Raw genomic sequence first — 24,018 nt, 5'->3', positions numbered from 1 at the left:
TGTACCGTTCATTACAAACACGTCCAAGGAACAATGATAATATTGCAAACAAATATAAAAGTCCTGAGAATATTACACAAGAACCCGTTAACTCTAGAAAATATTTTTACGAGGATGAATACTTTTGGGAAAATATCATACAGCAAGAAGCATGTTTTGACTTGACTGAATGTTATAAAAATGATTCAGTAGGCAAAAACCTCACAGCATCTACTCACACCCTAGATACACTTTCAACTCTCAGTTTTCGCAAGGGAGATTTATGCCAGCAAGTTCACGAAGATTTACTCAACAGAAATGTGATTGAGTCCAATAAAAACGTGACATCTAAGAAAAGTAAGTCCTCTATATTTCAACAACCTTCCCAATTTTTCCAACGCTACAACTCCTTAAGGCTCTCTCGTAACAAAAAGGTTACAAAACCCTCTATTAATAATAGCTCCAAACATGATCTTAGTCATATTAAAGAATATTGTTGCTCAACTAACTTAAAAAATGGTTATATTCCCTTTTTGGCGAATCCCCCAGGTCCAAGAATTTCAAAACATTCCAAAAGCACACAAACTTTAAAAAACACGAATTTTTTTGTTGAATCAACTGAATGCTTTAACACTACACGTTATTTAGATCATAAACAATTGTTTCCACGCTTCAATAAGGATAATAGGCGGAATAGTATGTTATCCTTAAATAAAGACATGTCATTGACTCCCACTCAAGGTGAAAATAATTTATATTTAAAATTTTGCTTTATTATTTATTTTTTAAAAAATTGGTTTTTTAATTTTTATCTTTTACACAATATGTTTTTCTTAAATATTTTACAAAGAAAATTAAATTTACTTTTCTTAAAATATTATTATAAATCACTAATCATTTAATAAAGAAAGATATATTTAATAACAAATAAGTAGTAATATGGGAATTTATTTTATTAAATTGCCTTACCTATAAAGTATATTGCATTAGCAATTTGTGAGAAAGAGGAAAATATTATTATTTATTAAATTATAAACACCTGAAGAGTAAAATAATTTCCATATCTTTTATCTAACAATAATAATTTTCTATAAATTTTACAAGGCAAAATATTTTATAAGTGTCTATTAGAGGTATTATAAAATAACAATTTATCTTTATATCTTTTATGGGAAAAAAAAATTAATGTGTCGCTCAAAGAAACTTTATACTTTGTCTAAAAAAGTTAAAACCTGCCAATAATTTATACCTATTATCTGTTTTAATTTTAAAAGTATTTTTTTTCCACAAAAATGTTATAATGTTAAGGTTTCCGGGTTTTCATTGAGAGAATTTTATTATAAATGTATAAATCATAACTAACTTTAAGCAAATTAAATTTATAATAAATAAGGAAAGAATAGCAATTTTATCAAAATTATACTTTGTACGTAGACCCTAGACGGAACCTTATTAATTTTTAGAATTTTTCTTTAATTGCATATTTGGAAGAGGATATTTATAAATAGAATAATACTCACCCATCTGTTTATATTCAACAATCACTTAGATAATCGGACTAAAATATTCACGGATAAAAATAAAATATTACAATTTAAGCAAATATTTAATATACTTCGAAAATTTTTTTTTATTGTCGAATATAGGGTTAATTAATGATCGTAGGTCAAGGGCCTTTAAAAAAATCGATTCGGGCTCATCCCGCCCTTATATTTTTAAAAAATTCGGGCCTAGTTGGGCTTAAATTTTGATATAAATCTGATATTTAAAATTTTTGCAAGAAACAAACAATCTTATTCTCTTCGGGTCGGGCTTTTCGGTAAAAATAAAAAAAATTCTCAATCGAGACGGGTCTGACTTTTTAAAAATAAATTTGACCGAGACTGAAAAATTAGGCCCGAAACAGACTTATACCCTATTAATTCATTGCATTTTTGTCGGGCATTTAGATGGATTGGTCCAATGATATAATATAAATATTATATTTAATTAATAAACCCTCCGTTTTCGTTCTAAATTGAAGAATTTGGGAGGTAGGGCACTCTCACAAATCTAGGAAAACTGTAAACCCAATAATAATTATTTTTAAAACCTGCCTCCCTCTAGTGCTCCTGTTTAGTAATGCTAAACAGATATATTTTGATATATCATTTAATATAAATAAAACTTTTTTGATAAAAAAATATGATTTTGTTTCGTGTACTTTCTAAAAAAAATGAAAATCAAAGGAGCGTCTATGGAGAGACACTCCTTTACTTAGAGCGGGGGAGCTAGCTCTGAGAAGGTAGGAGCGGAAGCTAGCTACTTTTAAAAAGGAGCGTTAACATTTCTGAAATTTACATTAAAAATTTATATTAATAAAGAAAATAAATATAATAGCAGAGTTGGGTTAATTTACTTTTAAGATAAATAAACTGTGGTTTTTTTATCAAGCATATTTTTACTATTTTATTATCTGGGTCTTCTTGATTAATAAATTTTTATCTGGCATTCTTAAACAGGAATTAAAGAGTAAAAAAGAATATCTCAGTATTATTTTCCAGACTAACGTTGGTCCTTCCTAATATTAAATTCAAAATCTATTGAAATTTTTAGCAATTTATAATAAAATTTTATGAATGTAAAAATATTCGTCCCATTCCCATTTTATAAAATTTTAATTTTATAATCTCATATAATTTAATAATATTTTTACACTACCCTACTTAAGTACGGTTACTTTACTATGTATTAACTGTTACAACAAATATCTGCTACACCTTGTTTACATCAAAAAACATAATAAAATTAAAATAGAAAAAAAATACACATAAATTAAAAAAAAATAGATATACATAAAATATATAAATTTATTTTATTTTATTGTATCTCATTCATTAAAATTTTACTGTGTTATATTAAAAATATATTAATATTTTTTTTATATTTTAATTTTATATGTCAAAAAGTTAAAAAAAAATAAGTTAATTAATTTTTAAAATAAGGTATTAAAATTTTTTAATATGTTTCCCGAAATTTAATACATTTTAATTCTTAATTACCTGGGTAAAAAAATGTAAACAATATTTAAATTTATTTTTTAAAACGTAAATGTACAATGACATCAAAATTGATCACAAAATTTGAGATAGTCAATAATCATGTAAATTTAATAACTGCCAATAATTCTCATTTGAAGAGGAATTCTGATTTTGAGGATTTAAACATCAACACATCCACAAATATTTTTATGAATATTAAGAATACATATCCTACCATCGGTTCCTCAGGTAATAAAATAATTAAATCTTATTTTAATATTAAAGTTTATACATTTTTTTAAAAAATATTTTCTTTTGAAAACTTAATGAAATACGTAAAAGATCGAGAATATATTCCTTGATATTTTTGTTAAGCTTCTCTAGTATTTATAAAAGATGGAGTATTCGTAAGCAGGACTATTTGTGCTTATAAATTAATTTTAGCTCAAATAGAAAATATTTTAGGTGTGCTGAGCTGAGTTTTCCATTTCAGCCACCCCACTATATGATAAGATCTCGCCTAATAAATAATATAGTATGCAGTAGGGGTCACTCTCCCTAAGCCAATGACGATTTACTTCAAAAAATTACCCAACTTCTCTTTAAATTTTGGCATCTACCCCTTTCTATTGAATCAAAATTAGAAAAAAATGAAATGCCAATCAAAACCCCACTCCCCCCACCATTCTCCAATTTTATTTAAATATCTATAGTATCTTCATATTTACCTACCCCCTTCTAATTTCAGTGATTATCTTGCGTCATAACCCCTACCCCCTCATGGAAGAAGTTCCTGGTTTAATAAAGTAACCTCAATGAATTATATATTTGGATGGGGAGGGATTGACAATTTTTATAAAAATTTATGTTTTTTTATTGTTTCATGTTTTGTATTGCATAATAATGTGATTTACATATTTATAACATCGATATATCTATTTTATGAGCATCATCTTGGCTTCCTTTTTTTAACAGTTTTAATAATAATGTGCACTCTCTTTGATGTGGCAAAAAAATCCAGTGGTTTGGAAAATTACAAGCGCGTAACCAGGATGGGTCAAGGGTGTAGGGATGGGGTGCAATTTTTTGAAATTATCTATAAGTGGTTTTGTAAATTTTTAAAATTAAAGTTAAATATATTAAAAATGTAAAAATAATTGCCAATTTTTAAATATATTAATATGAAAAAAACTCAAATATAAATAAACGCACAAAAATTTTGTTACAAAATAAAAGTGCATACAAGTCGATCCTAATATTTTTTTTCAGGCTGTTAAAAAGCGTGATATATTAGTGATCTACATCGGGTCTAATTTTTCAAGCCAGGCCCGGCCCGAATTTATTTAAATATAGAAATTAATTTTTATAATTACTCAAAATAAATATATGGCGTCTAGTTTCTATAAATAAAATCTAATATTTTTATTTTACATGAAAAATTCAACATAAAATTGATAAATTTAGATATATTTAAAAAAAAATCCAAGGCCCGACCCGACCCGGCTTAAATTTTTTTAAAAATATTAGGCCCGGCCCGAAGCCCGTTTGGGACGGGTACGGGCCGGACCTACTTTTGCAAATCTCTATGATATATTATAAGGAAAGCTGAAATTATTAAGTATTGTATTAATTTTGCAAACAATATTTATAAAAAGATTAAGAAAATAAAATAATTTAAAATTTTATAGAGATCCGAGTCTGGTCTGACTTAAAATTTTAAAATAAAGGTCCAATCCGACCGAGAGAAAATAATAAGTGTTGATAAATTGCTCCATTTTCTCGATTTTGAGCCGACACCTAAACGGCTACAAACATTTTCAAACTGAAATTGTCATCAGACTCAAGGAAGGAAGCCTAAAAAATCAAATCAACCCTGCAAGGACAGTTAATTCGCAGCGAAATGTATAAAAATACACAAAAAACAGCATATATTGTAAACTTCGCCATGAATTCTTAACTATGAATGCAGAGTTAAGGGCAGATTATATTTGACAAACGTATCAACCTGTACCGAATCAGCAGATCAATCATATCACATAAAAATGGGGGATGGGAGGGGGAAAATTATAAATAAAATACAATTGCATGAAAAAAATAAAAAGGTACCAAATACAGTTAAAATATAATAGATTAGGATAGATTTAACAGAAATTTTATATTATTATCGAGGCAATTTTTCAATAATTTACTCTGTATTAGGGGGGATCAAATATGTATATACCTTATTTAAAAAAACTAACCCATTCAAATTCAATCTATTTTCTAATGTCTTACTTATATCATACTATTCTTTGCAATATGGGAGATCAGGGCAAGTCGGCCCAATTTTTGTCAAAATCATTATAGGTTCGAAAATAATTGTATTTAAATTTATGATACCATAAGGTCGCCCAAAATTCTACCTAACGTTTTACATTGATAAATTTTTAAATTATTTTATACTTTTTTTTCAAGATTGATTCTCTAGTAATAGTTTTGCGTCAACAAGCCCCAAACCCGGGGCTTGTAGATTCACATAGTATCTCATAAGATAATATGAATTACTATTTCATTATTTTCATGGACAATGTTTTATTGATATAAATATACCATTTACATAAAAATAATTCATATAAAAATGACAAAATATGACATTATTTGTATTTTTTTCCTATTTCTATTATATTATCTAGTGTTGTTAAATGGCTCGTTTTGAGTCAATTTTTAAAAACTGCTAACTCAATATTTTATCCAAAATAATATTACGCAAGCCTGAAGATTTTGCTCATAGATGGCACAAAGGTTCTTAGACATCAATTAGCGAAATCTCTTGGCTGAGGGAATATTTTTCTGGCTAAAATATTGACTAGGCCGTTTTTTAATAATCGGCTCAAAACGAGCCGTTTAACAACACTAGTATTATCATATAGAATTGAATTAAACATATAACAGTGGCCAATAAATACTTATTTTATATTATATTATATTATATATTTGTAAGCATAATTTGATTGACCCCACTCTGATTCTAGCCTCTAGTTACTTAAACAATTAATATCTTTTAAATATATATTTCATGATATATGATTATGAAACTTACTGAAATGCGAAAAAAGGATTTTATATTTCATATAATGTCAAATTTATTATTTTTAAACTCTTTATATTTTAATGTCATCTAATATTGTGGTGTTAAAACATGTTGATTTTTACCAAAAAAACATATTTAATCATAAGAAAATTCAAATAGCTGAAAGGTATGAAATTTTTTCCGCAATGTACATTAGTGATCTACATCGGGCCTAATTTTTCAAGCCCGACCCGAAATTTTTTTTAAAAAAGTTTTGCCGGCCCGGCCCGAACCCGAAATTTATTTTAAAAAAATTTACCGGCCCGGTTAGGCCCGAATTTATTTAAATATAGATATTAATTTTAATAATTACTTAAAATAAAAGACATATGTTATATAGCGTTTAGTTTCAATAAATTAAATCAAAAATTTTTATTTTACATAAAAAATTCAATATAAAATTGATAAATTTAGATATATTTAATAAAATTTCCAAAATCCGACCCGACCCGGCTCGAAATTTTTTTAAAGTTCGGGCCGGGCCGGACTCAGGCTGGGTACGGGCCGGGCCTAACTTTGCAGATCTCTAATGTACATATTATACAATGCTATTTCAATGTCTGGTTTTTAAATAAAATCTTGTGCCGCCCTGGTTTCCTTACCTAGCTAAAATATACAAATACAATAATTTAAATATATTAGGAAATATTCTTAAAAAATGTGTAAACATGGCATTTCTTAGAAGATAATCTACGGTAATTTTTTTTTATATCATAACTATTTTACAAGTAATGCATCCTCATATACCCTCAGATTTTAATTGAGTTGTAAATATTTAATTTTCTTAATACTTTGATATTAACCTTAAAAAGATTCCAAGGTAATAACAGTTGTAAAAGTCATTGATGAATTATAAATCTTGAATTGATTTTAGTTAAAAATGTGTCTATTATGATGATTAGGATTATGATAAGGTATAATGCATGGTTATTACCCTGCAATGACCTATACAATTAAATATATTTTCTTTTTGAAAAGGATGGCAAGGAGATTTTATTCATTATTTAAAAATGCTAATTTTTTTAAAAATTAACCACGGGTTAAGGAGATTTGTCTCCCTCCTTCACTACACGCTATTTTATGATTTTTCGTTTTTGAATTGCATTCCCGATTTCAAAAATCAAAATTTTTTTTCTTTTAAATTCCATTATTTAATCTTAATTCTTAACATATTTTAAATTCATTAATACAATTTCATTTATAATAAAATGTTAACAATTAGATATAATTATTATTTAAAAAAATGGGAAATAAAGATAAACTAACATTTTACGTAAAAGATATATAAATGAATTAACTAATTATTTATAATATATCCGCTTATAAATCGTTTCTTGATTTCAGGAGATATAAATTTTATAATTTACAAAATGTTTCTCTGTTTTAATGTTTAACGCTTTTAACAAATTTATACTCCCATGTTATAGTTAGATTTTTAGCCGACTTCAAAAATTATTTACAGGTCATTGTTTAGAAGTTCAAATTTTATTAAACCCTTTTAATATATTACCCTATCCCCGTATCTTTCTACCAACTATTTAACCCTTAACTAACTGGTAGTGTTAATTAGCCTCAGAAATAATGTTCAGAAAAATGGGTCCCGCCTTAAATTGAATCACTGACTCGTCGCTTCACTCAATATAATTCATATTTCACAACCAACTGAATCACAGTTACCATTAAAAAAAGGAATGATTTTTATTAATAATATTTTACTAAATAACAAAAATTTTTATTAAAAAGTTTTTTATACCTCAAACTCTATTTTTTGATGAAAATATATCTCCGCCTCAAAGCTTTGACCCAAAAATTGCTTAAGAAAAACTAAAAAGATTATATATATACTCGCGCCCCAAGGCTATACCGATTTTTTTCGACACCTTCATTTTTAAACGATATTTTGATTCAGAATTTTTGTGTATTATAATATTTAAAAGATTATTCAAAAGGTCGAACTTGAAATCACCTTTTTAAATAAAATAAATTATTCTAGTCAAATATTTCTACCTAAGAAGGCCTTTTTAAAAAAAATAAATTATAGAAGAAAAAAAATTCATTTTATTATAAAAATTTATTTTGATTTTAAAGTGATTAGATAATAACAATATGATAAAAGTAAAGTCATATTAAAAATATTATAAAAGAGAAAAAAGTAAAAAATAATTATATCACATTTTATAAATCTAATATTTTAAATCTTCAATTATACATTTATATCTTTTTTTCACACAACCTAACTATTATATACCCTCTCGAAAGGGGGCAGCCGAGACACAATGACAATTATTTTTTCTTTATCATTTTAATTAGCCTTTATAAATAATAAATATAACTCCCTCCCCTACCTTTTCTTAATAACCATTAAAAATAAAAGTAGTTGCTTGGCAAAATATTTTCTCACGATAAAAAAAAGAAGAATTTTTATTGTTTAATTTTTCTTATTGTTTAATTTTTCTTATTGTATAATTTTTGTATATTTTAACTTTGCCACCCTAAATTTATTGTCTTTTTTTATTTTATCACTTTTGGTTTACTTATCATATCTAAAATAATTCACTATAGACAATAGTAAAAAAAAATATCCTATAATATAACAAATTTTAAAGAAATATCTATAAAGTGATACGCCAAGGGGGTTATGTTACATTTTATGAACATAGATTGGTGAGCAATATGTAAAGATTTTATAGGATCTTGACTGGGAAGGCCGACTTAAAGGGACACCTATTGTCATTTTTGGAGGATTTAAAAATAAATTATAAAAACTATTTTTGCAATAGTTAACACAATTTTTTTTAGATATTGACGAAATAAATGATTTATAATTATTATATTAAAGAAACAATAATTTATATTTGTGTTTGTAAAATGTAAATATAAGAACATAATATTTGAATTTTTTTTTTGTTTTAAAGCAAACATTATTACCTTTGATTTTCTGTTTATTAAAAAGAAAATGCTTATCAACAGTAAAAAAAAACTTTTATATTAGGATCATTTTTCCTATTTAAAAAAATCAAATTGCTCAGTTTTCTCCCTAATAAACGCTAAAAATGGAAAAATGGTACAAAGCTATACTAAATTAAGTTAACCTTTTTAAAAGTATTGTTTGAGCATTGCACTGTTGAAATCAAGCTTCGATTTACAAATAGCTATTGATTCTTATTTAAAATAAAAATATTCTTTCAGATTTCGGGTTTTGAATTTGAAACTGATATAATATAGAGACCTCTAAAATATACAAGCGCCGGTTTCAAATTTTTTGCCGATCCGTGGTCCGATATTTTTTTAAAAAAAGAAGCTTATAGAGAAGAAATCTCAAACTCAAAAAATGTAATTGTACCCAATTTTAATTGCTATGCATTGAATTTAAATATTCAGCAACAACTTTGATAACTCAAATTTTATCTATTTATTTTATTCATTTGCAAAATATGATATGAAAATGAATAGTATATGGCCCTCCCCATTTCCTGATTTTGTAAAATCTTTTCTTATTTTTTTAAAATTAGTTTTATGTTAATCAGACCAAAAGATAATATTTATAACATTAATAATTTTTGGGCCACATGTGACCGATACTATATTTAATTGATGATGGTGGTACCGCCGGTCTGGTGTGGGCCAGGATGATGGGTCGGCCCTGTAGGACTCTAATATAATTTATTTGATTTTAAGAAAAAAAGGTTCATTTTTTATAATTCAATATAAAATATTTATTTAACTATCTAATATCAATTTATTCTCGACTAGGTTCCGATGATTTAGGGTACGAAGGATCTTTGGGCTCAAATTATTCTCCTTGCAACACAAATAACCGTAAAGATGATATTTTATATTCTAATCCGAATCCTAGTATACAAACTAAAGAATCCATCAAAATAATTAAAAATAGAAAAGTGCAGAGGAAAGCATCAATCCAACACTATTATTACGGCGAAGAAAAAGAGGGCCTCAGAAATTCGGACATTAAAGACCAAATAATCTTGACAGAAAAGTATAACGGGGGTCTAAAATATAATAATAAACGCGGTAGCAAACTCAAAGAAAAATGTATCAATATCGCATTAGATTCGATGCATGTTGATTCCAGTATTTCGATTGACAGGGATTACGAAAAAGAAACTTTTAGGAAGTTTCCAATCAACGAAAAGGAATCTGTCTATGCGAGTGGAAGAAATACTAAGTCTATTTGGATCGATGAGAGAAGGAAAACATTAACGGAAGATAACTGCCATGATGTTCGCGTTCGAAATGATGTGCAGAATAATGATAGAGGAGTACACATAATGAAAGAGAAAAATGTGTGGACAAAACTTGAAAATCATTATGAACCAACTTCCGATTCGCAATGCAAAATTATTGAAGAAATAAACCCAAAACTTAGCTATACTTTTTTAAGTAAAACATTTTTATTTTATTACACGAAGATTTTTTTTGTAGCTTTCTTTTATGTACATTATTAAAGTTATAATGTTTTAATATTAAAAAAACAAACTTTCAATTAAATTATTTGCTTATTTACATTAGATGATCTCTTTAACACCGGTAAAGAGTGCGAAAACTTTGATCAAACGTTGAAATTCCCCTTGCCTTATTTAGATAAAACGAATTCAATATTCGTTGAAAGAAATTGGATATATACAAATATGATACAAGTAAAATATAAAATACATTATTTTCCATTCTTTAGCATTTACCCTGCATTCCTTCGCCGCGAATTCACGCTAACTATAAAGGCAGGGTCAGACTTATACTTAAAAGTAAAAAATTTAAAATGTGGTAAAAATATGCTTTGCTCTAATAAAAGATATTTTAAACCTGACCAAATAAAATTCAAGAATTTGAAACCCCCTTTTTATCCATAGAAGAGGAGGGGGGGGGGATTTTCCCCTATTTTTAAAAAAAATATATTCAAATTATTATTTATAAATTTTGAAAAAAAATTACAAAATTTTTTTATTGTAAAAATATGGATACTACAAAATTGTCACGTATTATATATATAATTATATTTTATATTTAGCCTTTTTAAATTTTATTAAATATAATGTATAGTTAATTTGAAGGTTTGTATTTTTATACTTAGTAATTAAAAACTATAGTATGGGTTAGAAGAATGATTATAATTCAATGTGTAATGTTTAAGGGCCATTCTTTTAGAATTTAAATTTTATTGTTATATAGAAACTTAATTTAAATGGGCTCCGAAACAAAGATGAAGATGAATTGGAAATTAAGGGATTCGTAATAACAGGAAAAACGGGTTCAGGGAAAACTGCTATCTTAAGGGAAATACTTAGACATAGTCCAGTTTTTAGGAACGATGCATCCGCTTTGTTAAATAATGCTTCATCAACCAATTATGACATATCGTTCATAAATGGTAAATAAAACAGTATTTAATTTATATATTTATATTAAAAACGTGTAATTTTAGAATAATAATATAAACTATAATAATTTTAACCCTTTAAATTTTTTAAAATAGACAATTTAATATTATCGTTACAAATGCGGGAACGACAAGCTCAATCAAATAATCAAAACTGTTCATACAATAAGGATAGCGATAAAGACAAAAATTCTCAAAATTATCGGTGTACATCCAATAGCATTAACAACAATATTGATAGCAACAGTCAATTAAATCACCCTAATCTATGCACTGATAGACTATTACTTACGCCCCAGCTTCAAAGGAGAAATCGGAGGCTGGAAAATTTTTATGATAAGGCTGGTGTTCCTAAACTAAATAAACATCAAACAGAGTATCCTATTATAACGACCCCGCTCTTATTCAAAAAATTCAGTACCAAAATGTCACCCGAATCCATAATTCGCAGGAAAACAAGTTTGCTAAACGCTTCGGCCTCCTTTCGTATTCCTAACAGGAGCCCGCCTACAAAACCATTAATCATGACCCGATTTGACAGACGCGGCGCTGATAAGGAAGAAATTGACGATACAAGAAAGACCATTTTATTAGATAAGTTTTCCTCTAAGAAGATTTCTGTCCTTCATAGTGGCGAAAACGAAACTTCTTTTGATGACCAAATGATATTACCTTTAGAATGTCTGGGACAGAGCGTATTGGCTTACCACTTTTGCCAGCTGGAAGATGTGTCCACGTTGTCTGTTCCTCATTTCGTAATCAATATAGCTCGTCAACTCTCCCAAGCCATGCTTCACTATTGGCCTCTTCACTGTAATAACATTATATTTCAATCATCCTCGGTTGTTGAAGCCGACCCAGTCGAGGCCTTTTATCGATTAATAGTGGCTCCACTAGAGAAATTAAAATTGAGAGGCTGCCTACCTCAAAATAAAGCTTTCGTTATATTAATTGACGATCTCATTAACACGGAGACGAAATTCGATTTATGCAACTTCGTAACTTACTCCTGTCTCCCTTTGATACCACCTTGGTTAAAAATCATATTCACTGCTCGAGAAGCTGACCAACAAATGAGAATGGGAGGATTATTAACTAGTCAAGAATTCATTACCCTTTCGATAAGTCTTGATGGTTGTTCGGATGAGCTGGCCAACGAAGGCAAAAGTACAGACAGAGTGGTTTCAGTTAAGGAAGACGCATACCGTTTTATCGGACGGAGAATTCAATTGAATCCGAAGGCGATATACGATAATGTAGTAGGGGCTTGCGATAACGAATATTTGATGGAAACACCTCACACCGATTCTCGTCAAATTAATTCATCCACAATAACATCGAGTATGTCAATCGTATCAAACAATTCAACGTCTTCCTCTAATTCTTCCAGTTCCTTATCATCCTCTCATTCCTTGCATAATCAGATACCTCTACAAAATTCTAAAGTGAGGGATTATGAGCAGCGCCTTCAAGCGGCCACGCTTTTGCCGAAACTAGTGGATAATCTAGTAGAAATGAGTCAGGGCAATTTACTTTACATAGAAAGTGTGCTTGACCTGATTCAATCCGGGGATTTAGTCGTTAAAAATTCTTCCTTTAAAATACTTCCTCGCTCGTTAGATGAAATATTCGCGCTACGTTTTAACCGAGCATTTCCTATAGCTAGCACATTTAAAAAAGGTTTTTTTGACATAGCATTATCCATTTTAGTGGCTTCTTTTAGGCCAATGACTCGATTTCAATTCTTAAGAATTATGAATAAATGGTTCAAGGATAACTATATTGCCGAAATCAACACGATGCCAAATACACTCGATATTTCTTTAAACGACTCATTTTCCCTAATATGCGACCAAAAGAACATAAAGGAAAATCTCGTTTCTACCGATAAAGGTGATTTAAGGGGCATGGTTGATAATATCCTAGCAACTTTTACTAAATATCAAATTATTACGCTGCATCCTTCCGAAAGAAATGAGAGAGAATCGCTAGTAAAAAGTAGGAGTCGCAATGCCTATCTCAATAAAACATGTTTTAGGGACGTATTGATATATTTGTCACATCCATCACTACGGGATTGGCTTATCAATAGGAGTCATCACAGACTGAGATTTTCCATCGATTGGAAGTCAGTGTTTTTCTTTTCTTTTTTTTAACATTTAAACTTCATTTAAACTTCATTTGAATATTTTATATATTTTTAATACCTTTTTGCAATAAATTTAAGAATTGGACACCGTATTATATCTAACGACATTTTATCTATTCTTGAACATGGAAAAATCAATAATAATAGTAATTATTTGAATATCTACGAGGCGGCTTCGCATTTAATAAAATCTACAAATCAAGCATCTCCGGATCTTACAGTATTGAAAAAGTATTGCAGTTCCGAAATGCTCACTAGAGCTTTAACGATTCCGAATAACTTATATCAGCCTGATAGTGATGTTAGTTTATTTTTTATATATCACATTAATTTTGAAGATATGTTAAATTACTCTGTTTCTATATTAAAAAAAATTAATGTTTAATTTCTTTATTATTAATATTTAATATTGACTTTAAATAATTATAGATTAGTCGTTTGCTCATAATGTGTGGAGCTGATTCTAACATTCTTTTCAAGATGAATAATGATTGTCTTTTTACTTTGTTAAATTGGGCGGTAGCTGATCCAAGATTAATAGATTTTGCAGAAATGTTAATAGAAAACGGTGCAGATCCGTATGCTGTGAATGAACTTGATAAAATGAATAGTATAATGATAGCTTCCAGAGAAGGAAACATGAGATTTTTGCAATCATTACAACTTAAAAGGCCTCACATTAATTTTTGGAGGACCGATGATAAAGATTCAAGTGCTCTAGAATATGCCATAATTTCGGAGCAATATGACGTGATTACATTTTTGCTCACATCTTGTTTACCTAACTCAGAGACGGAATTCAATGCAATTACTAAACATATTCAAAGATCTTTTTTATTCGCATGCGCACATTCGAACATATCGGTAAAAACTTAAAATTAAATTTTAACTTTATTTAAACACTGATAAATTTATTTATTAATTTTTTAAAATAATTCTTATCTTTCCTATAGCACTTATATGTTATATTTATAAAGGCTTGCAAATTTATATTGGAGCAATTTCAACATAACTCACCAAATCCTAAGATTTTAGTTGATTCGTCTTACAACACCCCATTCTATATTAATATAAATTCTCAACAACGTTTTAATAACACCTACTATGCAATTACTCCATTGTGTGCTGCTATATTAACTAGCTCTATTCTTAACTCCCCCGATCTCAGTACAAACTTGGATATCAATTTTTTAAATTCTCAAGCTAAAACCCAGATCGATTTTAGCTGTGATAAAAGACAGCATACAATCCAATTTTTGGTAAATACCGCGAAGGCGGATATATATGGACAAGCATTCACTGCCCCTACAAATAAAACAGAGGGCTTATCTTATCTTAGGGGCGTCACTCCGTTAATATGTTGCTCTTATATTGGAGATCTTAAAACCTTTAACTTACTCTGCCAATATTATAGAGAGGAAAATATAGGCTCAAAAATATCAACCATCTTCTTTGAAGCTTGTGATGTTTTTAGTAAACGAACGGCCGTCATTTTTGCTGCCTCACAAGGACATTCATTACTTCTGAAACATCTGATCAATGAAGGTTTGATTTTTTCTACAATTTTAATATAATACAAAAAATTTTCAATTATATATGCTGTTTAATGAAAATATAAAAAAAATTATTTATTCAAAATCCTATATGCCATTTTTTGATTTCAATTAAAAATATTCATGAAAAATTATTAAAATTCAATTTTTATAAAATTTAATTTATGTTATAACAGGAGCCAACATTACTGCGCTGGATAAACAAGGCTGGTCAGCATTACATTGGGCATGCTATAACGGTCATACAGATGTATGCTTGTACCTGGTAAAGAAAGCTCATTTTTTGCTCAACATTGTAGACAAGTTAGGTCGGACACCACTACACTTAGCGGCTCATACTGGCAGAAATATCATAGTAATTATTTCACCATTATCTTTTTTCTTAACTCTTATGTATATATTCTAAATTAATATTTTTTTTCACAAAACTTTTCTAACTAAATTTATAATTAAATACTATTATAATAAAGGTTGAAATGTTGATAGATATAGGAGATTCTCCACTTGACACCCTTGATAATGAAAGCTTATCCCCTCTAGACTTAACAATTTATTCACATCTACGAGATATCGAAAATAAAATGTCCCATACGTCATACTCCTTAAAATTACTTAATCAAAAATACGTAGTGTCCGAGTTTGAGTATCTATCAGATGCCTCGCATACTAATAATGAGAATGACATTTGTACTAATCCATATCTATCTATAATAAACACATTTCTGAACCGAGGAGCCAAGATTAGAGCTAATGCATGGAAGCTTATGAGTCTTGCAGCCGATTCGCTAAATTTAATCTTCACTTCGACACAAAATGAAGCCAAAATCAAAACTACACAATCATTTTACTCCCGAAACACTTCATTCGTAAAAGCTATTAAAGCCGTTCTTTCGTTGCAATACATATTTTTGTCCAAAATAGTTCAGGATGCCAAAGTTCTAACGCACACAAGCTCCACGATACCAGACGCCGTTTACAGGTACGAATACGCACTGAAAAAGTTTCCATCGATCAGTAAAACCAATGCATTTGAAGATGGACACAAATCCCCACGAGAAAGTGGGATAGATATTTTGGCTCTAGTCAGTGAGAAATGCGACGATTTGGTGAGCTCTTTTACAGAACTCGAAGTCAATATATACGTCAATTTATCTCGGTGCAAATTATTTCAACAGGTAATAATCAATAGTATTTTATATTTATTTTCCCAAAACACTTAAAATTATATCATCTTAGAGAAACCAAACTATTTCATTCATATTTTTTTTTATTTAGAATTATCCGCTAGCTATTGATTATGCTTCCAAGACCTTAAAAATTAACCCAAAATGTTTAGAAGCTTATTACATAAGAGCCCTCATCAATAAAAGTCAAAAGTAAGTTTATTTCAAAATTATTTATATTTGATGAACTTGATTAAAATTTATGCAACGAAAAAAAATTTTCAATCACCCATATTAATCATGTTCTTATTTATTTAAAAAAAAGTCAAATCAACAACGCGTTAAAGGACATCAAAAACGCCAAGGAAATATTAGAGCCGGAGAATAAAACGTATAAATCTCTATTAACAAACCTTGAAAATAGTTTGACGGATTCTAACCTTAATATAAATTTCGTTTTTCCCGTGGCTTAAAAATATTAAAAATTTGTAACTATTATATATCAGTATACATTTATTTTAAAAATATATATTTATTATAATAATGAAATTTTGTATAATATATAATAAAATAAAAGATCTAATGGTATAACTCAAAATAAAACTGGTTAATATGGAGTTCATTTGCTTAAATTTACTGTGATTGGCAAAATGCATTTAAAAAAAATAAAAAGAATATTTTTAGCCAAAATTTAGTGAAACCACCAATTTAATGTTCAAATACAAATACATCTTAATTAGGGAAAATAAAATAGATCCCTGTATCGTAGACTCTTTTTAGCGATTCAGTTATCCATGAAATTTAAAATTTTATACTATTTAATCGTAAATATCATTTTTTTTGATCTGACCCGGAATTTTAAAAATCGGAATTTTTTAATTTTGGTTCTATTTTATAAATGGTTTCTTAGGAAGATTGAAAGTATATAAGCGACTGGATATGATTAGTGAGCCGCTGGGGTGAACTGGCCATAAGATCAGGTAAGCAATTTGTCCACGAGGCCACGAGAAAATGTCGATTTTTGAGGCCCATCAGAGGAAAATATCATATCAAAAAAGAGGCCGATCAAAATTTTTTTTTATTATGTTCACATTATTTTCTCTTATCATATATTTATTATTAATGATATCTCTATTATTTGAATATCAAATTCCTTGAGAATTATCATATCGTTTACTATATTTTAATGGATAAAATATCAATGACGTCGCTTGATGTTATACATCATTACCACGTGTTTTGTTTTTTTCTCAAAAGTGAAAACGCTTTCGTTTGAGTTTGAGTAGAGTTAAAGCTAAGTTTTGATTAACTTATTATATTATAATTTTATATTTATTTATGTAGAAATAATATAGCCAACATTTGTGATTGTATTTCTTGTTCTTAGTTCATTGAAATTAAATAAAACCCAGGTATAATAATTTTAATAAAATAAATTTTTAATCAATTTAATTTTCCAATGTTTTTTTAAATATTAAATGATTGTTAATTTATGTTATTTTATTACTAACTAAGGTGCTATATAACAATAACGATGGTAAGAAAAACGGTTTAAGTTATAATTATTTTATTCTAAAACTAAAAAATGAGACTAAAAATAAATATAAAATAAGGTATATATATATGTATTATAAAAAAAACAATTTAAGCGAAATATATATTTTAAAGCAAGTTAAATAAAAAAAATCAATCAACATTCCCCTTCTTCTGAAAAGCCTTCCCATAATCCATCTGAGCTATCATAGAAAATATGTCGTTCAAATGGTTGTTCATTTTGACTGTTCAAGTCGTTCATAAGTCATTGTAGTCGTTGGCTTGATTCTATCACGTTGGTTTGTTAATATCGTTTGAGTACGCTGGCTCGTCGTCAAGCTAAATTCGTTATCATTGTCAATTTTACAAAATTGTTATTATCACCAATGTAAAATTATCATTATTAAATAGGATTTCAGAATATATGAATAATTAGAGAATTGATCAAATTTGGATGTTAGAATAATAAAAGGATGATAAATCAACAAGATTGTTTGATAATATTTTTGGCGTTTTTATTTTTTATATGATATTTTTAGCGTTTTTATTTTTATTTTGTGTTTTAGTTTTTAATTTATTTTTACATATTTTAGTATTTATTTTTACCTGTTTTAATATACTAAGTTATATAATCTTTTAGATAAACAGGTTTTTGTCTACTTCGTATCGGTCTAGGATTCGGTATCAATATTTTTATCATTAGTTTTAATATTTTTGACCTCACTTCCGTCCTTCTTAGGAGAGTCATGGTATGCAAATGTGTTATAGCATTCTCTCTTTCTTAATTGGTCTAGGTGTTTCCTCTAATACCCTTTTCTGTATAGACATAGAACATAGTGTCGCTTTCCTTCAAATTAATTGTCCCTTTGTCACACGTGTCAATCCCTTGTACTTTATAACAAACAAAATCTCCTGTGTTGAAGGTTCTATTTCGTAGTAAAGTAACGTTTATTTTATTCTCCTTCTCCTCCAACGGTCTCAATAAGTCCCATTTCACTCTAATATCACGGTTAAACATCCTCTTAGACGGTGTAACTCCTGTAGTGTCATTACGAGTATTTCTGTAATTAAATAAAAATTTGTCATGATTAGCATGAATCCCCTTGGCGTCAATATCATGACCCAGGAACCTAACTTTATTTTTAAAAAATAAACTTTTGGCGGAGTTAGGTACTAACCAGTACGATAATATTCTCTCAAAGACCTTTTTGATGTTGTTATGTGCTTCATCGTTATTTCCAGTTATTAATAAGTCATCATGATAAAATATGACATCTTTCATATCACCGAAAATCTGATCCATGATTTGTTGGAATATTGCAGATGAAGTTTTCAACCCAAAAGGAAGTCTGGTAAATTGGTAGTATCCCATATGTGTAGATATAGTCAAAAATTTTCTGCTATTTTTATCGATCGGAACTTGTAGAAAAGCATTTTTGAAATCGATTTTGGTAAATTTTTACCTTCTGAAAGTTTAGCTATAAGATCATTTATACGTGGAAGTGGGTATCTAAAGTCTTCGAGAGCTGGGTTTATAGTGTCTTTAAAATCTGCGCAAAGGCTGATGCTCCCATCATCTTTGTATACGGCGGTTATAGGACTCGCCCATAGCACATCATTTACAGGCTCAATAATTTTTTCGTGTGTCCATCTATTCAGTTCTTTGCCCACAAGATCAATCTTTGAATACGGTATACGTCTTGGTGGTATCATTGTAAGTTGGGCGTCACATCTTAAATGTAATTTGACATTTACTTTGTTAATTGGTTCGCTAGTCAATTATGATTCATAATCTTTAATAAGTTTATTGATTTCGTCTTCATAATTGGTATCGACATTTCCTATGAATATATTTAAAATATTTTTAAAGGCATTGATCCAGATTCTTCCTAATAATGCATTCTTTCTCGACTCTACAACTACTGCTAGTAAATATTTAGTGATTCCTTCATAACTTACTTTAACCTGAGTTGTCCCGATGATTTTAACCAAGTTTTCGTCGTAGGCTGTAAGCCGCAAACTGGATTTCTTCATTTCTCCTATACCAATTTTTTTTGCCATATCATGAGGTATGATTGTATATTTTGATCCAGTGTCGACCTGCATAGTAGTAGTAATATTATTTAATTTCAAAGTAGTCATAAAAGCACTGTCATCATTTTTGTCTGTATTTTCAGCCAGGTTGTTGACATTGAAATCATTCTCATTATTATCTTTGACAGTGTCAACTTTATTTTCCCCAATTTCTTCAATGTTCATATTACAATTATTGCTATCGTAGAAGTTTTGATTATCATACTGGATTTGTTTTCTTTAATTAAAATCCTTCCACCTATTACGATCGTCATATTCGATTTGTTTTCTTTGGTTATCCTTATTATGCCACCTGTTGTTTCCTTCATAACTTGAATTGTTGTTGTAATATGGTAATTATTATGATTTTGATCGTCACATTGAATCTGCCTCCTCTAATTATAATTAAACCACGCGTTGTTCCTACCTTAGTTGTTGTTATGAGATTGATGATTATTATTATGAAAGTTTCTGTTGCTGTTGTTATACCGATAATTGTAATTTTGATAGTTACTATTATTATACTGATCATTTCTATAGTTGTTATTATTATAATTGTTATTGTTATTAACGTTACTAAAATTTCTATTCCTGTTGTCGTTAACATTACTAAAATTGTTATCACCATGAATTCTATTCCTACTATCAAAATTTTGACTCGAATAATAATTAGGTCTATTATAGTTACTATTAATCTCATTCCTATTAGAAATACTTTGGGTATCTAAATTCTTATCATTATTTCTATTATTATCATTATTTTTATTAAATTTTTATCCCTACTAAAAACATAATTAACATTGTTATGTTTTGATTTAATGTTAATACTATCTAATTTTCTTCCTATTTCAATCATTTCATCTAATGTGTAGTTAATATTTTTATTTTATTTATTTTTTATATTGTCATTTACACTATATGTTCTCAATTTTTCTTTTATGCGATTATCATTAATAAAATTCCATTGTCTACTTAATTTAGACAATCTAAAAAACCATTCCAAAAAAGATTCATTAATACCTTGTGAAGCAAGGTTAAACTTCCCAGTCAATATCCAAACATCTTGACTGGGTAATAAAAATTTTAATTTTTTAATAATAATTTTATAATCTTTGATATCTTCCTTAGTACATAATGACTTAATTTTATCGTATAGGTCATCAGATAAATTGCTCATCAATGTTTCAATTTTTACTGAGTCGGATAAAATTGTTTGAGAGAAATAATCGTCAAGTCTTTCCAAGTATATGTAAGGGTCCCTCCAACTTTGGGAACTTAACTTCCCTGTTGGAAGATATGCTAATTTTATCACCCATAATGCAGATTTTTATTTTAAAAACTTATTTAAATTAGCAAAGATACATATTGTCACTATTATGTATTCAATTTTTTTTTTTTAAATTTACCTTGTATGTCCTTTATGTCGAGTAATTTTTATAATTTATTACATAATTCCAAAAATTTTGTTTTATTTTTTTATATTTATCGGGATATGCACAGTATATATGAGATTTTTTTATATATCATTGTGAGTTATCATTCCGGGGCACCATGTTATACAACAATAACGATGGTAAGAAAAACGGTTTTAAGTTATAATTATTTTATTCTAAAACTAAAAAATGATACTAAAAATAAATATAAAATAAGGCATATATATATATGTATTATAAAAAAAAACAATTTAAACGAAATATATATTTTATATAATAGCAACTTAAGTTAAATTAAAAATCAATCAATCAACATAAGGTCAAGGAAAACAGATTTTTAAAATCTTACCTAATATTTAGATTATAACAATTTACTTATTATTTATAAAAATTTAGTAAAATTGTACAAACCAAATATAATAATCAACTTTATATAGCTATTTCTACACTTATTTACATGATCATTGAATTGAGATGTATGTAAAAAGTCGAGAGTAAACAACTTATTCATATTTTGTAACCATATACAATAATATTTTTTTTATTATTACTGGCTGGTTCATAAGATTTTTATAAAAATAAGTAATTTTATATGAAATATGAATTTTATTTGAATTTCCAGTTCTTGAGACATTTTTTTTAGCCTTAAGTTATAAATGAATAATAGTAAATGTTTTATGCAACATCACATATGAAAGGATAACCTAACAGGATGACTTTATTACCTTATATTAAAATACAATTCTTCAAAAAAATTGCATTAAATTTAATTTTACACTTATCTTGTTTATATTAATCATGGGTAACAATGTATTATTTTTAGTTAAAGTGATATATTTTTAAATATCATGCATAGAAATGCCAAATGTAAATTTATAGGTGGAGCTAAAAAATTAAGAGAAAAAATATGGTGCTGGTATCAAAGCAGCTGGTGCAGATCCAAAACAACATTATCTTTGATAAATAATAATATCTAATACTATTACTTCATGTAAAAAAAAATTTTTTTTTAGGAATATCAACAACTGCCTTTTATTCATCTACCTAAAACAACTATATTGTCTGCAACATCTTCATTTATTATTGCATCAGTTCAATCATTGCCACGCCCACCTAAAACTACATTAGCCACCATTACAGCAGATAAATCATTAATATATTTGAAAATAAATTATCTATAATTACAACAATTCCATCTTTATTATCCTCACACTTATCAGAAGCAACTACATCAATAATGCCTTCATATTTCGTAAAGTGGATTATTGACATTGGAAACAATTTCGCCATATATAGGAATATTAAAGTCATATTTATCTGTAACAATTTCATCATCTATTCTTTTAAAGAGCTCCTTCCCAGATATGCCACAAATTTATTCAGGGGATGCTACAGTATTTCCTTTAGAATTATATGCATACATGAAAATTTTAAGTTGCAATTAACAGCTACTGTACCTCAAAAACATACATTTTTAATGCAACATCCTATACAACCAATAAATGCTAAATTATATTATCGAATGGTAATTAGAAAATGTAGTACAATAAAACTAATATAATGCAATAAAGCCTACTCTTTAACAAATCAAAATCGAAGGAAAGAGGTTCTCTTATAACCTATTGCCAAAAACAACTGTTAACAAAGTTATTGATGTTGTTCTTGATCTAATCAGGAATTTAATAAAAAAGGAGATGGGTAACAGAGGGTTTATTTTGCAAATGGATAACTCAAGACATTAGCGTTTATGATTAAGCAACAATTTGCCTACAATACATATATAATGGCAAAATAACAGAAAGGCTTTTCGCACTTACAAAAGTTACAAACTCTTCTGGAAAAGGATTTTATCTTGAGTGAATGCTTTTTAAAACATGGAATTCAGGTGAGAAATATAATTGGAGAATCATTTGATGGTGCTGCAGATATGCGCGATAAATTTGTTGGGTTGCAAGCTCTTATTAAACAAGAAGCTCCGTAGTTTGTATCTTTGGCGTTACAGTCACATATTAAATTTCTGTATATGTGATTCATGTGATAATATTGAAGGCAAAAATTTATTTGGATTATTGAACAAACTAGCAAGTTTCTTTGGTGAATCACATAAAAGGATGGATGCTTGAGTGAAACAGAATAATTCATTTGGCCAAAATAAGTTGAGAAGGCTGCAAAAAATAGGTGAGACAAGGTGGTCGGCACGTGAAAAATCTCTTAGATGGAATGGTAAAGAGAGCTTGCTCCCAATAACGATAAATGCACTTCAACTTATAATATATAGATAATAAATTATTTGAGGCAAAAACCTCATTAGAAGCGCAGTCTTTGATCAATAATTTATGTAAATTTAATACTCTAAGTACAACTATAATATATTAAGTAATTTTTAAAATAATGGGACTACTGTCATTATATTTTCAAATTAAAAATTTAGATATTGTCAGCATGGAAGATGCTAAGTTTCCTGTATCATCGATAACTATTACATCGATTCAAAATAAAGCAATAAAAATGGCTTCTAATTTAAATGAAACACTTTCATATTTAACTCCCGGAGAGTATTTGGGTACAGAATGTTGTGCCAAAAAATCGAATAGGACGAGCGAAGAGAATA

At 28.0% G+C, this 24,018-nt stretch overlaps 1 protein-coding gene across 2 annotated transcripts; it reads left to right on the top strand.

Moving 5' to 3' along the window:
- The first annotated feature begins 691 nt into the window (after positions 1-691).
- Positions 692-16,914, top strand: LOC135925391 (uncharacterized). 2 transcript variants are annotated; one of them, XM_065460682.1, is made up of 12 exons: positions 692-720; positions 9,862-10,509; positions 10,639-10,766; positions 11,296-11,494; positions 11,600-13,631; positions 13,731-13,953; positions 14,082-14,516; positions 14,630-15,197; positions 15,382-15,560; positions 15,676-16,380; positions 16,481-16,581; positions 16,694-16,914. In XM_065460682.1, exons 1-12 carry the CDS (start codon positions 699-701, stop codon positions 16,839-16,841), a joined length of 5,388 nt encoding a protein of 1,795 aa, XP_065316754.1. In that variant the 5' UTR covers positions 692-698; the 3' UTR covers positions 16,842-16,914. The 2 variants fall into 2 exon arrangements, with proteins under 2 accessions (XP_065316754.1, XP_065316753.1); XM_065460681.1 differs by lacking the exon at positions 692-720 and adding an exon at positions 3,118-3,248 and having other exon boundaries at positions 16,694-16,913.
- Positions 16,915-24,018: the final 7,104 nt, after the last annotated feature.

This window comes from Gordionus sp. m RMFG-2023, chromosome 2 (genome assembly GCF_954871325.1).
Source record: "Gordionus sp. m RMFG-2023 chromosome 2, tfGorSpeb1-WG-v2, whole genome shotgun sequence".
Lineage (NCBI taxonomy): Eukaryota > Metazoa > Nematomorpha > Gordioida > Chordodea > Parachordodidae > Gordionus > Gordionus sp. m RMFG-2023.
The sequence above is the reverse complement of the archived record's forward strand: the minus strand, read 5'-3'. Positions and strand labels throughout refer to the sequence as shown.